We start from the raw sequence: 15,067 nt of genomic DNA, 5'->3' as shown, positions 1-15,067 counted from the left end.
CTGAACTTCTCTTGCATACCTGTGCAAGCTAGGTATGTGCTCTGACTGGGAGTCAAACACATGACCTTTTGGTACCTGGGCTGACATTCCAGGCAACTGAGCCACACCAGCTGGGGCCTGCTGTTATTCTTCTGTGCGAGGCCGAACTGGTGACCCACAGATGTGGGGAGTTAGCCGTGGTCCACCAGGCTTTAGTGGTGGGAGAGCCAGGGTAGCAGCAGCAAATATGAAGCTGTCCAGTACACTAGGCTTTCCTGGGAATCTGCCTAGCTTTTGCAATGACTTATTTGTACAGAGTACCTTCATTTATAGAGTGAAACTCATTGGATTCTCTTATTTACTTATATAATTTCTACCTCATCTCTCCACCAATCTGCCACCTTTTTTGGATCTTTTATCAATATGGAAGGTGGGGTAGAGGAAAGGGAGGGTCACACATGTCAATCATGACATTTAACTGACAAGAATAATTTAGTGATGCATCAAAAAGCATCATTTCCACTTGCCTGCACTTCTGAAAACTCAGCAGTTTTCCATCATTTTTAACAATTCTTGATTTTATTATGAGCAGACTGGAATATTACGAAATTTTTTAATAAAAAGATATAAAGTATGCATATATATGAAATACATATATGAAAAGTATAACAGAAAAAAGTATACGGATCTTAAGTGTTTAGTTTATGAATTTTCACAAACTGAATAAATTCATGTAACCAGCACCCAGATCAAGAAACAGAACATTATCAGTCCCAGGAAAGATCTGCTTTTTGCCTCCTCCTCCCCATCACTGCCACCCCTCAAACCAATGTTCTGAATTCTTACCCCATGGAGTAACTTTTTTCGGTCTGGGTTATTTTCCAGCTCTTTGGCTCTTTTGATAAAGCTTCCAGGAATCAAAACATCTTTGTTGAGAGGTTGGGGTAAGGAGAGTGTAATGATGAAGGGAAAAGTCACATAATTCCTCCTTACAGTGGAAGGTGGGGGAGTCTTTTGAGGAACAACATATGGTACAAATAAGTGCTTAGTGTCTGCAAAGCATATTTGTTATTTTTCTATAAAAGATGTAGGGATCTTATGAAGATTTTCAGCGTTTAAGAACATCAGGAAATTCTCAACCTTTTGATGATATATCTGCCTCCATTGAACCTCCTTTCTCTATTTTGCAGACCTCAAGTCCTATAGAAGACTTTGAAGGAATACAAGATGCATATGCCCAACATCAAGGCTCTGGTAATAAGCCATTAGGGCAGATTCCTTCGAGAACCACTTGCCTTTGCTTTGTGTCAGAACACAGATGTATACAGTTGGAGCAGTCCTCAGAGATAACTTCTTCCAAGCCTTTCAATTTACACATGAGAAAACCTAGCCTCATTGATTTCCCCTCATTAGAATATGTCTCATGCCCCTCAACAGCCTCCAGACATCCATACATCATGGCATTTATACTCCCCTTTGAGTTCTTATGGACTATATTGTAGTTGTTGCTTCTTTTTTTCCCTCTAGTCTTTCACTTGCATCCAGGCTTCTTCATGGAACATATTAGGTATTTAGTTATCTTTGCCAAGCTGACCTGAGGGATTTGCTCAGGTCATAGTTATTCACACAACAGACACTAGAAGTAGGTTTCCATGTCCTTCTCTATGCCGAAAGGCAGAGTGTTATCATCAATTTCCTTCTTTTGCAAAGAGTTAATAACAGCCAATAGTGCAGAGTCAGCGTAACATCCTTCCCTTAGGAGGCCTTTGGTTCTATATAGCTTAGCAACTGCTTTCTGTTGCTTAGGAAGTTAACCTTGGATCAGCAGCCAGGATTTGGCAAAAGACAAGATGTAAGTGAGCCACTGATTCTGAAACAGACATTTAAAAAATTGTATGCATACTTTTGCTCTTTTAAGGTATGCAACCATCTAATTTAAAACCAGAGTTAACCACTTACCAAGCCATGTAGCTGTCCACAGTCATGTTTCAACACTCTTAACCCAGCCTTGCAGGGTGGACTTGTGTTCTGAATTCACTCTTCCTCCTGCTGCAGCCACCAGCTTCCATCTCTAACCTGATCCAGGCCCCAATCACAGTTGGGAACATTTAGAAGCTATAAGCTTTTATATGAACAGTTAAATTCTCAAGATGATATGTATTATTAAGTCCCCAGACCTAGGTCTTGAGCCATGTACTTCTTTCTGTGGAGCCTCTGCCCCTGGTTACTTCCTGGGGGAGCCTGGCCTGCATGTAGCCACCTCGCTTGTATTTGGAAGAAGGTTGAGTGGAATAGAGAAGTTAGGGGCAGACAGGTCAGAGAACCTGGGCTAGTTTGATTCAAACATCTGCAGTACATGAAGAAGCCTCTGATTGCTACTGTTTCATTCTTTCAGCCCTTTGTTCCCCCTTTTCCACTAGGGCTCTGGTATATATATTTGCTGCACACTAAGTGATGAAACAGGGGTAACAGTTGGACACATGCTGCTTCCAAGCCCAGTTCTGCCACTGATTTTTTTTTCCTGCATGACCTTGGGCAACTTGCTTCACTCCAGGGCCCCACTTTCTCGTTGTATAAAGGAAGTGGTCAGTCTCTAAAATCTCTGAATTCCCCTCCTGCTCTAAATTGTGCTTACTGGGAATTCATTTATGCTTTCTAGGTATTTGAAAGAGGGTCACAGGAAGCAGAACCCCAGCGTGTCTTCACTGGTGGGGTTTCAGAGCTCCTTGGTACCTGCTGAAGGGAACATTGTTTTTGTGGGACTCTTATTGCCCACCAGACTACATGGACCTCAGGAATGGCAGGGGGATTGTGCACCTTTGCTGACAGTTTGGGCCGCTCTGTCTCCTTCTCTGTAAACCACAGCAGTACAGTGGTGGGAAGGAGCATGGGTACTGGCCCTGTCTGCCCGGAGGTCTGCACAGTATTTCAATGAGAACTGGGGTGGGCTAACTTCAGACATTTGACGTCAAGGAGAACAGAAGGCAGTGAATTAGCTCCTAAAACTGAAGACCCCACCCCTACTCCTTAAGTGGTATTTGTTGGCCAAGAAGCACAATTAGCACTCTGAGAACACCCAGCTAGCTAATGGTCTTTTCCATTTGGGATCAGTGAACAAGCAGTTCTTGGTTTCAACGCCCCCTGGTGTCTGTTGACCGGAACCAGGTCAGTTTGCCTTCCTGAAAAGACAAAACAACATTTGTCTCCAGAAATAACTGTGTGGTTCTAACTGAAAGGCCAGTAAATGGCTTGATTGTATTGTGAGTGTCAGAGTTCTCCCCTCTGAGCAAGGAAAATACACTTTCAGAGCAAAACCCTCTTGTACAGCACTCAATCCAAACCCAATTAGGGGACGCTTTTGTTTATCCAGATTCTCATTGTGGATAAGACCAAGGGAAATTGAAGAGAATAAAAATAATAATCTGGGTTGGCAAAAATTCTTTAAAAAATGAATTTATTTTATTCTTTCAGGTGAAAGAGAGGTCCAAATAGGAAAAAGCGTTGGAAAGAATGCTGAGGTTTTGACCAGGTCTCAATTCCAACCTATACAAAGGTATGTGCTGTTATTTTATTCACAGCCTCAGACTCATAGAAGTAATGTTAATTGGTGATAACGCCCCATTTTTATATATCTCTCGTCTTAAAACGTATTAGCCGCCATGTTCTAAAACTTAGCTTTGGCAGCTGAGCTTTGCTAGGCCTTGTTTAGCAGAATCGTGAGGGGCCGTGGAAGGCGGTCGTCATCTGTGCGCAGGTCCTGACTGCCTTTCCACCATGTGACCTTGCTCAGGTTTCCCAGCCCTGGTTTCCATTTCCCTCCTCGTAAACCAGGAGTAAGAATCCTTATCGAGAATGTCGGCATAGGGATTAAAAGTATTAATATAACTCCTGGGTATTTAGCCCAAAGAAATGAGGACTTATGTTCACAAAAATGCATGAGCGAAAGTTACAGCCACTGTTTTTTTGTTGCCAAAAGCTGGAAACCCAGACTTTACCTAACAAGTAAATTATTTGACAGGCTGTGTGGTGCATCCATATCGTGGAATACTCTTCTGCAATAAAAAAGAATGCACTATTTTTCTTTTAGTTTTGCACTTCATTTTAATTTGTTTTTTACTTGTATTTTATTTTTTTCTTGAATGTGTCCTGTGGGGATTGAACACACAGTGCTGGCCTATGGGGATGATGTTCTAACCACGTGGGACACCTGACCAGGGCCGGCTGGCTGGCCGGCTTGCCTGCTTTGTTTATTTACTTACTTACTCATTTTTATTGACTTTAGAGAGCGGGGCAGGGCGGGCGGCGGGGAGAAAAACATTGGTTTGTTGTTCCACTTATTTACTACGTCTTCATTGGTTGATACTTGTATGTTCCCTTTTGGGGATCAAATCACAACCTTGGCATATGGGGACGACACTCTAACCACCTGAGCTACCTGGGCGTGAAAAAGAATGAACTGTTGACATATATGACAAGCTGGATAAATCTCTAGAGAATTCTGCTGAGTGGCAAAAGCAATCACAAGTTGCTACATGATTTCGCTTATATAACATATTTGAGATGGTGAAATCGTAGAAATAGAGAACAAATGATTTGTTTCTAGAAGTTAAGGGTGAGGTGGGAAGTGGGAGGAAAGTAGACAGGGCTATGAAAGTGTAACCTGAGAAATCCTTGTGGCGGTGGATATGTCTCTATCTTGACTGTATCAGTGTCCACATCTTGGTTGTGATATTGTCCTATAGATTTGCAAGATGTTTCCATTGAGGGAAACTGGGAAATGTATATTTCTTAAAACTCCATGTGAATATATAGTTATCTTATAATAAAAAGTTTAATTTAAAAACTAATAACAGATGTAGAGAGCCTGGTACAATAACATTGAGTTTACTTCCCCCCATTTGCGCCTCAGTTTCCTTTTCTATAATAATTGCAGCTAGTGTTTCCTATGCAGCTACTACATGCCAGGTACTTAGTTTTGTCAAATTTAATCCTCTGAGGTACATACTGTCACTTCCACTTTGCCAATAAAGACAGCATCGTTCAGAGAGTTTAAGTACTTTTTCTGAGGTTGAACAGTTAGAAAGTGTCTGTATCACTGGAGCTCAATTATGCTACATAACAATCCCCAGGTTTTAGTGGCTTAAAACAGTAAAAGTTTATCTTTGCTCATGCGCCGTGTCCATCACGGGATGGCCAGGAGGGGTCTGTGCTGCATCACCTTCCATCAGAGAAGCCAGCTGAGGAGAGGCCCCCTCTCTGTGCTTTCTTCATTGCTGAGGTGACAGAAGGGGACACGGTGGATTGTGCACTGTCCTTTAAAGTTTCTTCCCAAGAGTTACATCACCGTCACTTACGTTTCACTGGTTAAAACAAGTCATGTGGCCACTTACGTAAATTAGGAGGGTCACAGTTCTCCTACTGTGTGCTTAGAAGGAGAACAAGTATTTTAGTGAAGAGAATTAGTCACAACTCAGGTTCAAAGCCCATGCCCTTTCCTTTTTATTACTGGCCTCACAGGATTGTTGCCAAGATTAGAAATATGAAAACACAGAAGGATTTAGCATGGGATCTGGCTTATGGTTTGTGTTCAATAAGTATTGAAATTAAATACTAAATACTGGTTAAAGTAGAAATGGGTCAAGTTTGTCTTCGGTCTTCTTTTCTGGCCGTTTTTGGCACAAACCTCCTTTGGCCTCTCCTGATACTCTGTCAGGAAGCTGTCTCTCACCTGGTCAGGCCCCATGGCAGTGCCCCTTGCTCCAGTCTCTGTCCCCAGCGAAGTTCCCATGCTCCATTGATTTCCTCTGGAACTTGCTCACTGCTGTAGAGCATCCTTAGCTGATTTCACATGGACTGATCCTTCAAGGGTTTTTATTCCATGTCTAAAGAGGAAACAGAGGCACATAGTGCAAGGCCCAGACATGCCAGAGGACATGTGGCTAGTCGGTAGCAGAGCCAGGACCAGAACCCACACTTTCTCCCTCTGGGCTTAGTGCCCTTCCTGCTGTTTCTCACACTGGTCTCTTGTATGCACAGTCCCGATTTAGTGCACTCAGCTAACAGGGAGTCATGTGATTTTCTCACTTGCTGTCTTACAGTGGACGAGGTGAACAGGAGGACGCACTGAAGGAGTCACCAGAGGAGCTGAAAGGGAAAGACATGTATGGCTGCGGAAGGGCTGCCCCAGGATCCTGGGGCAGGGTTTGGGTCGAGGGCAATAGTATGTCCTTGTCTGTAAGAATCTACAGTCTTCCCATTTTACGTGAGACTATTTCTTCTTTCACCAGGAAGATGTGATCTAAATTACTAGCGTCTTACAGTCAAGGAAATACTGTGTTGTTAATAATAATAACTATATGTTTATACTTATGTAAACAGATTAAATCTGGTTTCCACACATACATACTTTTATCTATGGACATAGTATATTTTTACCTGCTGAGATATATTTAATGTTAGTGTCGCTTGGTAAGATATTCTCTAATATTTTCTTTAAAAATCTATCAGCTATTCTAAGATATTCTCTAAACTCTGGCCTGTTGCCAAGTAAAGACTTTTGTCAAGAACATTCTTAAGAAGTGTATTTCAGGAATGTATTGTTTGATTTTTCCAAACATCTCCCAATTATCGTGTGCTTTTAATTCTTTAGATCATTGACAGACATTCAAGATCTGTCTAGTATCTCCTGTGAACAAGATGGGTCTTTCAAGGAAGTCTCATGCAAAACACCCAAAATCAACCACGCACCTACTAGTGTCAGCACCCCACTCAGCCCAGGTAGTCGTCACCCCCGGGGATGACAGGGGGCAGTCCCTGTCACATTGGCTCTGGGAAGCCAGGACCTGGGAGCAGACCTGGCAGGTGTTTTCTCATAATTCAGAGGTGTTTCTTCAGGGTCAGAGCTGGGGGGAATAAGCCGATGGGAGGCCAGGAAGGGGTGATGCCGGTGGTCATGAAACAGCTGCAAGGAGGTGTTTTAACTTCAGTGGTAGAGTTGTGCAGGTGCGAAGACTGCTCTGTCCCCTGAGCATTACTGAGTTTGGTGCAAATACTGTACATTGCACTCTCCAGAGTTTGTGACTTCAAACAACCTCTTGTCCCTAAACATGCATAGTTCTGAGTCCCTCAACTGTATACAGGCCAGTGTCAGTATCCTCTTTCTGGGGTCCTTAGTTCCAGTATTTTTGTAGTTCAGAGAATTTCCCTTTATTTTTATGACTAAGTTTAGAACTGTCATTTTTTTTTATACCTTGAGGAGCTGTGTCTTGGATCAGTGATTATTTCAGTTATTAACAATTTGGAGAACCCCTGGTATAGTCATAGAGTTGTGTGGGGTTTTTTGTTTTTAAATAATATAAAGGATCCAGTCCTGGCTGGTGGCGGCTTAGTGGAGTGAGCACTGGCCTGCCAACTGAAAGGTCACTGGTTTGATTCCCACTCAGAGCACGTGCCTGGGTTGCTGGCCAGGTCCCCAGTTGGGGGTGTGTGAGAGGCAACCACTCAATGTTTCTTCTCCATCTCTTTCTCCCTCCCTTCCCCTCTCTCCAAAAATAAATGTTAATATTCTTAAAAAGGCAGTTTTTTCACATACCCAACTGATATAATAATAATAATAATGATAATAATAATAAAGGATCCAGACACTAACTGCCTTCTTTTCTAAAACAGGGTCAATTTCTTCAAGTGCCAGTCACTATAAAGACTGCCTTGGAAGCATCACATTTCAGGGGAAAACAGGGTCTACCTCATACCGGAGCAGTCAAGAATCTACTGCAACTCTGTCCGATAAATCGACGACTGTCCGAGAGAAAGCAAAGAGCCTAGATTCCCTCTTTACTTCCTCTAGAACCCTCTCTTCAAGACTAACTGACCACGTATGTATCCCAGCTCTGTGTTCCACTCTCATGAAGTCAGCCCGAAGGCCTCGTGATCCAGAGTGCCATGATTTCTCCAAATCTGTTTTGCCAAGAGATAAGCTGGATCCTCTCCAGGCTTGCCCGGGCCTCTTCTCTGGGTCTTTACTGTGAGATAGATCCTGAGTTCTTGTGCCTTTTATCCCCGTAGAGATGATGTTCGGCAATTCCTCTCAAGAGCCAACCTCTGGCATAGCTTACGATGCCGCCTTCCCCTGCATCGTCCTTTCTCTCTAACCACATCCTGCCCACCTGGGGAGGCCCGAGTTCTGCTTCCTCCTTGAAGCCTCCTCTGGTTAGTTCCCTGGGAGTTTTGATTGATACTCATCTTCTCCGAACTCCCGAACTAACAGCCTGCGCTCCATTGTGTACTACCTTCTCTCCTCCCTGGCCCCATTTTTTCTTCTTCTTTTTCTCTCCCTCATATTCTATGTGTATAGTCTCTTCAAGATAACTGTAAGTTCCTTACTTGGTACCCTGCATTAAGAACCTGTTGTTCCACCCCTTTCCCTGCAATGTGACTTTCCCTGTCCTGCCACCACCAAGGCCTCAGACATGGGAAGGAAACCCTCTTGAATCCTCCAAACCAGTGTCACCTCAATTGACATGTGGAGCAGTTCCTGCTGAGTACTGCCTGAAACTCTGACTCCTAGAATCATAAGTAATAAAATGGTTTGTGTATATTCACTAAAAAACAAAACAAAATAAAACAAAAGGAACCTGTTGACTGGCCATTCTGTAGCAGATTGATTACTGGCTTTGGCCCTTAATGAAAAACCAATGATTGTTTTCTTTGGGCATTTGATTCACAAAAGGTCCCACTCTGAAGTAGGGCAATAAAAATTTTTATGCTTTTGTTTATCAGATTGTTAATCGGGCAGGTTCTAAGTGCCAGGGACCATGTTTGGCCCTCTTCTAAGCATCCAAATGTGAATACAAAAGGCATAGTCCTTGCCCCAAGGAAGCTCACCACCTAGTGAGAAAAACTGTAATATAGCGATAAGTCTACAAGTCGAGTGCTACAGAGGCAAAGGAGTGAGAAGGCTTCCCGGAGGAGGTGACATTCCAATGAAATTGACTCAGTCACCATAACAACTGGCTCCTCCCATTGATGAGACAGTCTTATTTTTAAAAGTATTTTTTAATATATTTTATTAATTATGCCATTATAGTTCTATTTCCCCCCTTCATCCCCCTCCACCCTGTACACCCCTCCCCCACCATTCTCCCCCCTTTAGTTTATGACCACGTGTCTCAAGTTCTTTAGATTCTATATTTCCCATACTATTCTTGCCCTCCCCCCTATCTATTTTCTACCTACCATCTATGCTACTTATTTTCTGTACCTTCTCCCCCCTTCTCCTCCTCCCACTCCCCTGTTGCTAACTCTCCATTTGATCTTCATTTCTATGGTTCTGCTCCTGATCTAGCTGTCCTCTTAGTTTGCTTTTGTTTTAGGTGTGGTTCTTAGTAACTGTGAGTTTGCTGTCCTTTCACTGTTCATCTTTTTTATCTTCTTTTTCTTAGGTAAGTCCCTTTAACATTTCATATAATAAGGGCTTGGTGATGATGAACTCCTTGAATTTGATCTTATCTGAGAAGCACTTTATCTGTCCTTCCATTCTAAATGAAAGCTTTGCTGGATAGAGCAATCTTGGATGTAGGTCTTTGGATTTCATGCCTTGGAATACTTCTTTCCAGCCCCTTCTTGCCTGTAAGGTCTCTTTTGAGAAATCAGCTGACAGTCTGATGGGAACTCTTTTGTAGGTGACAGTCCCCTTATCTCTTGCTGCTTCTAGGATTCTCTCCTTCATTTTAATCTTGGCTAATGTAATGATGATGTGCCTTGGTGTGTTCCTTCTTGGGTCCAACTTCTTTGGGACTCTCTGAGCTTCCTGGATTTCCTGGAAGTCTATTTCCTTTGCCAGATTGGGGAAATTCTCCTTTATTATTTGTTCAAATAAGTTTTCCACTCGTGGCTGTTCCTCTTCCCCTTCTGGTACCCCTATAATTCGGATGTTGGAACGTTTAAAGATGTCCTGGAGGTTCCTAAGCCTCTCCTCATTTTTTGAATTCTTGTTTCTTTATCCTTTTCTCTTTGGTCATTTTTTTCCTCCTTCTGGTCCACTCCTTTGATTTGAGTCCCAGTTTCCTTTCCATTACTATTGGTTTCCTGTGTATTTTCCTTCATTTCAATTAGTTTAGCTTCCATATGTTCCTCTAATTTGTGACTAAAGTCAACCAGTTCTGTGAGCATCCTGATCATCAGTGTTTTGAACTGTGCATCTGAAAGTTTGGCTATTTCTTCATCACTTAGATTTATCAGCTCTGGGGCTCTGAGTTGTTCTTGAGCCATGTTTTGATCTGTTCGTGCCTGTTATGTATGAGGAGCGGAGCCTTAGGTATTCACCAGGGCGGGACCATCCAGTTCGCTGGTTTGTGAGGCTGTATGAGGGGGCAGGGTCAGAGAGGGACAATGGCAGTTCTCTCTGCCGCTTTCTGCCACTGGGGCCTGCGTGGTCCCATCTCATCACCGCTAGCTCCTTCACCTGTTTATCTGCGCACGAATGTGTGACCACGATCAGCCCTCAGTGGGTCCGCCCGCTTTTCCACATCTGGGATCCTCCCATGGCTGCTGGCGCGCCTAGGTCATGCGCCCTGGTCGGTCCGGTGGATTTTTCCTGCCTGACCTGCTCTGCTGCTGGCTCTGCCCCTCTTACCGGTTTGGCTGAAGGGTTCGTTGTTGTCAGACTTCCATGTAGTTCCATTTTCTGTGGTTTGGCTGCGCTTTTGTTGCTAAAACTTTGTTGTTTTTAAACTTGGTTGTGTGAAAAGGCGAAGTGCTTCCACCTACGCCTCCATCTTGGTGGAAGTCCTTTAAAAAGTATTTTTTATAAGAGTTTATTTGAGCCAAACCGATGACATGCCAGGAAGCAGGATCTCAAATGCTCTCAATACACAGCCTTAATGTCAGATGATTGAGTTATATGGCTTTTTTGAGCTCAGTATATGTGTCAATTACCATATCTATATCTTTCTTATAGAAAAGATCATCTACATTTACTGGGGCTGGTCCCTCCAGCAATGCTAAGGCGCCTGACATGTCATCCCATGCCACCCACAAAAGGAGCCTGCCCGAAGGTACCCTGTGTTTAATGTCAAAACACACATTCACAATGGAAAGCCCGTTTAAGGGGGCCTTACTCTCATCTTTGATGTTGCATTGGATTTAAACAAAAATACTACGTGTATTTTCCCTGATTATAAAAGTAAAACACACTCATTATAGAAAACTCGGAGAATAAAGAGAGCTTAAAAAGGAAAAGCACTGAATTCTGTCATCATGTTAACCTCTTGTACTATTTTGGTACATATCTTTTTTGTATTTTTAGAAATAAGCTAAAAAACATTTTTAGCATAGTTGAGATCATATTGTGTCAGTTCTGACCTGCTTTTTTCTTTGGTGATATATTTTGATGATTTCCCCTTATCAGTAAAAATTATTAAGAAATATATGTAATGGCTATATAATATTTTATTCTACATATGTTTCTTAAACATGCCTTTATGTTGAAGAATTGTGCAAAAATTCGTATCTGCATCTCATCTCCTTTCCTTGAATAGATTCTTAGAAGACAATTCCAAAGCAAGGGTGTGAGCATATTAACAGCTCTTGAGACAGGCATGTTGCTTTTTCCACGTTAATTTTAATGTCTTGCTTCTTTGGTACAACTCTAGAATCACCCTCGGGGATAAGGATTTGGTGAATTATGCTGAGGGATTTTTGTTAGTATTATAATTGAGCTCTTAGGGGACGACCCAAAGTATGATTCCTCCTATGTCCCCATGCCTCATAATTGATAGAGAAAGACCTTCTACTTTGTACTTTGTTCATTTGACTGTTCCAGAGCCTCTATATTCCTTCAGCAGCCCTATTCCAGGTTGGGCCTCCAGCCTCTTAGTAAAAATTTATATTTCACCTTCCCTAAATATCCCCCTGGGGAGCAAGAAGCACAGATAAAGCAATACTAAGGTGTAAGGGTGAGGGAGGCAAAGGTTTGGAGTTAAAGGGATAGAAAAGCCACTCATATTGGGAGATCTCAGCTAGGACTGCTAGTCCAAGAGGCCTTCTTCCTGCCTTAGTTTGTTTCATCTTTGACAAATCCCAAGTCAGTTGATGTGGGGGCCTAGAAAATCCATCGCAGGTCCAGGAGAGTGTTGTCATTTTCCCTTTCATCCTTTTTAAGAACTGGTAGAAGCCATCTCGCAGCATCACATCGATGAGCTACCTCCTCCGTCTCAGGAACTACTTGATGAAATTGGTAAGAGATGTTCAATACAGAATGTACTCACTCGGTGACCCTCTTAACTGAATCACTGACCACAATATGGCTTTTTGTCGCAGGTGTGAGCACTAGTACCAGAGGCCTTTTGAAGGTCTGACTGAATGTACACAATTCAGGAAGGGGCAGTTTTCCAGCAAAATGGACCTTACATTACTGCTGAAGCCTGGCCAGGATAATTGGCCTGTGTCTGTTTTCATTTTGTTACTTAGAAGGTCTGTGGTAATGATTCGAAGAGGAAATAACAACATTCAAGTGGCTTTATTATGATGAACTTCTGTTATTGAAGGGATTGTTATCTTTGAACCAACCAGCCATACCTGGGATGCCTGATGTCTGGCTACTGAGGCCACGACACCCTGTTCTTTTGGTTTTGCCATTAGCAGGAGATATTGAAAGTATTGGCATTGTGGATGAATCACTTTCCTGAGGGCAGAGGAGTCAGTGGCACAAAACTGAATGTGACCAGAATATTCCATTTCAGCCAGAAACTGAGCAATACCAGCTCAATTTTGGTTGTAGCTGATTGGCTGGCCCTTCCCAGCTGAGCTCATGCTGGAAGTAAACATTATAGAGATATTTGGGGCAGGTAATTTGCTTCCCCAGGAAAGACCTGACTGCTCTTTTCTTAACAGACTGGCTAGCCAGCCTCAGAAGACACATCTTGTCAGACCTCTAGTGGTTCAGTTCTTGGTATGGGGCTCCTAGAGAATTTCTTGAGGGGCATCTCTTCACTTTTAGGATCTCAGGTATTTTGTGTTTCATCAGGAAGAAGAAGGTAAATGAGGACTTACCTGATCTGACTCAATAGAAAGCCACTGTCCATGTTGTCACAAGCCCCAGCCCTATTGGCTTGAAGAACTTGGGTGGAGCCTTCCTTAGATTCTTTGTCTCTGGTCATAGGTCCTTCTTGCTTCAGTGCACCCCTCCCTGATGTCACAGAGTCATATGGGTCCTGGGGTTTTGGGACCATTCTCTCAGGGCCCCATCCCCTTACCGACTTTCCTCTTCTAATTTCCCAGGGAGCTCTTGCAAAGTCCTCCTCTCTGGTAGCTGCTAATACCATAATAGAACTGCTGCTTGTGAGATTAGAGGACACCATACATGTCCTGCTTAGGTGTCCCCTGTTTCTTGGTCTTAACCTTATGGCAGTACATGAAGGCCTTTTTGCAGTTTGACTTTACTGATAACTTTTCCTCGAGATTCTGTTGTTTTTCCCATTTCAGCAGCTGTCACTAGGCTTCTCCCCAGGTCTCCCCTCATGATACTGCTGTATCTCAGTGCCTTCTGCAGAAATGCTTCCTCATTTTACTTACTGGAATTATCTGGGCCAGGTTTCTAGGTGATGCATGTACATTGCGATAGGTCAGTAATTTTCCAGCTAGACAAAGGGCAGAGGGCATTTGGGTAGTTTCTCTGAATAATGGGTGCTCCCACCTGGTAACTGTACACCATCACTCTGTTGTTATTTCCCCTTGAGAGCTTTGGGGAGTGACCTGGAGCTGACACCTGTGCTTTTGGAGTATCCACATCCAAAATCCTAGGCGTCTGACAAGGACCTAAAGGAGAGGGTCCTTTAGAGCCCTGGGAAATCCTTTAAGATCAACAGGGGACTACTTTTAACGAGGAAAAACTGAGCTTTTTATTTCAAATTATATTAAATGATTTTACGAGACTCCCTGATGCTTGGGAGCTACCAGGGCCTGTTCCCTGGCCTGCATGAGGGAGAGACCTGTGTCTGCACCCAGCAGGGCTGTGCCAGTGAGCAAGCCCAGGGCTCCTGTGTGTGCTGCCTCCCAGCTGTCTCTCTGCTCTGGGAGCACTTGGAGGAGACCAAGCACTTAAACAAATGCAAAGCAGGGACCTGAGTTTAGCAGGTGGTTGCTTTGGTCTGGTGAGCAATTCTGTAGGAACTGGTAAGTGTTGACACTCTTTGCTCTCTGTCTTTCCCATAAATTAGATAAAAGTATGAAATATAGTCCAATAGAGATGGGGGAAATTTGGGGTTGTTCTGATGCTGTTACAAACTGAAAGATTAGGAAATAGAGATTAAGAGCATAAACCTTACACCTAGACTGCCTGGATTCAAATTCTGTTTCTACCTCTTACTAACCTTTCTTTCATTTCCACATCTGGCAAACAAGAGTAACAATGCATAATGTGATTTATTTTGTAGGGTAGTTGTGAGAAGTAACTGTCACTATTAATCTTGACTTAATGTAAGTTAGAAACTGTACCTGCCACATAGGCTCTGCAAGTAGTGCCTGTCATAATCATTTTAATTTTCATTGTTATATGGGATTGAATGTCCTCAAGCAGTGGTTTTGAAGTTTGATCAGGCACCAGAATCACCTGGAAGGCTGGTTAAACAACCTACTGCTGGACCCCACTGGTTTCTGATACAGTGGGTCTGGGATGAGGCCTGGGATGAGGCATATCTAACAAGCTCTGAGGTATACTGTGGCTGCTGGTCTGAGGGCCACTTGTTGAGAATCACTGCCGTGGAGAATGGTGTGCCCTGCAAAGGAAGAAATGAGTTGCCTTCTGTTTTTGTATTGGACAGAGCACTTGAAGCAGCAGCAGGCTTCATCCCCAGTGTTGGGTGGGAACACAGCAAGTCCTCTGGGCACCACTGTAAATGGTAAGCCAACTACCCAGGTCTTTCTCACCAGTTTCTTGCTGTGATGCTGCCCTTCGAAGCAGTGTGGACATTGAGGCCAGGCATAAGTTTGCCTCTGTTCTGACTCCACCGCACGTATGGCAAACTGTTTAATGTCTCTGAGCCTCAGTCACCGTCATCAGTAAAATAGGATGATAATTCCTACCTTGTCC

The 15,067-nt window shown here is 43.2% G+C and overlaps 1 protein-coding gene across 1 annotated transcript in view; it reads left to right on the top strand.

Moving 5' to 3' along the window:
- Positions 1 to 15,067, top strand: part of TEX14 (testis expressed 14, intercellular bridge forming factor) — a 61,148-nt gene that overhangs the window by 31,728 nt on the left and 14,353 nt on the right. The window contains exons 19-26 of the mRNA XM_037163797.2: positions 1,170 to 1,233; positions 3,451 to 3,532; positions 6,078 to 6,140; positions 6,629 to 6,756; positions 7,648 to 7,853; positions 10,937 to 11,033; positions 12,140 to 12,214; positions 14,799 to 14,876. Of these exons, the coding sequence (XP_037019692.2) occupies positions 1,170 to 1,233; positions 3,451 to 3,532; positions 6,078 to 6,140; positions 6,629 to 6,756; positions 7,648 to 7,853; positions 10,937 to 11,033; positions 12,140 to 12,214; positions 14,799 to 14,876 (793 nt within the window). The remainder of the gene's footprint in view (positions 1 to 1,169; positions 1,234 to 3,450; positions 3,533 to 6,077; positions 6,141 to 6,628; positions 6,757 to 7,647; positions 7,854 to 10,936; positions 11,034 to 12,139; positions 12,215 to 14,798; positions 14,877 to 15,067) is intronic.

The sequence above is a fragment of the Artibeus jamaicensis genome, unplaced genomic scaffold (assembly GCF_021234435.1).
Source record: "Artibeus jamaicensis isolate MK-2021 breed Jamaican fruit bat unplaced genomic scaffold, CSHL_Jam_final contig_1998, whole genome shotgun sequence".
Classification (NCBI taxonomy): Eukaryota; Metazoa; Chordata; class Mammalia; order Chiroptera; family Phyllostomidae; genus Artibeus; species Artibeus jamaicensis.
This window is presented reverse-complemented; position numbering and strand designations above follow the sequence as displayed.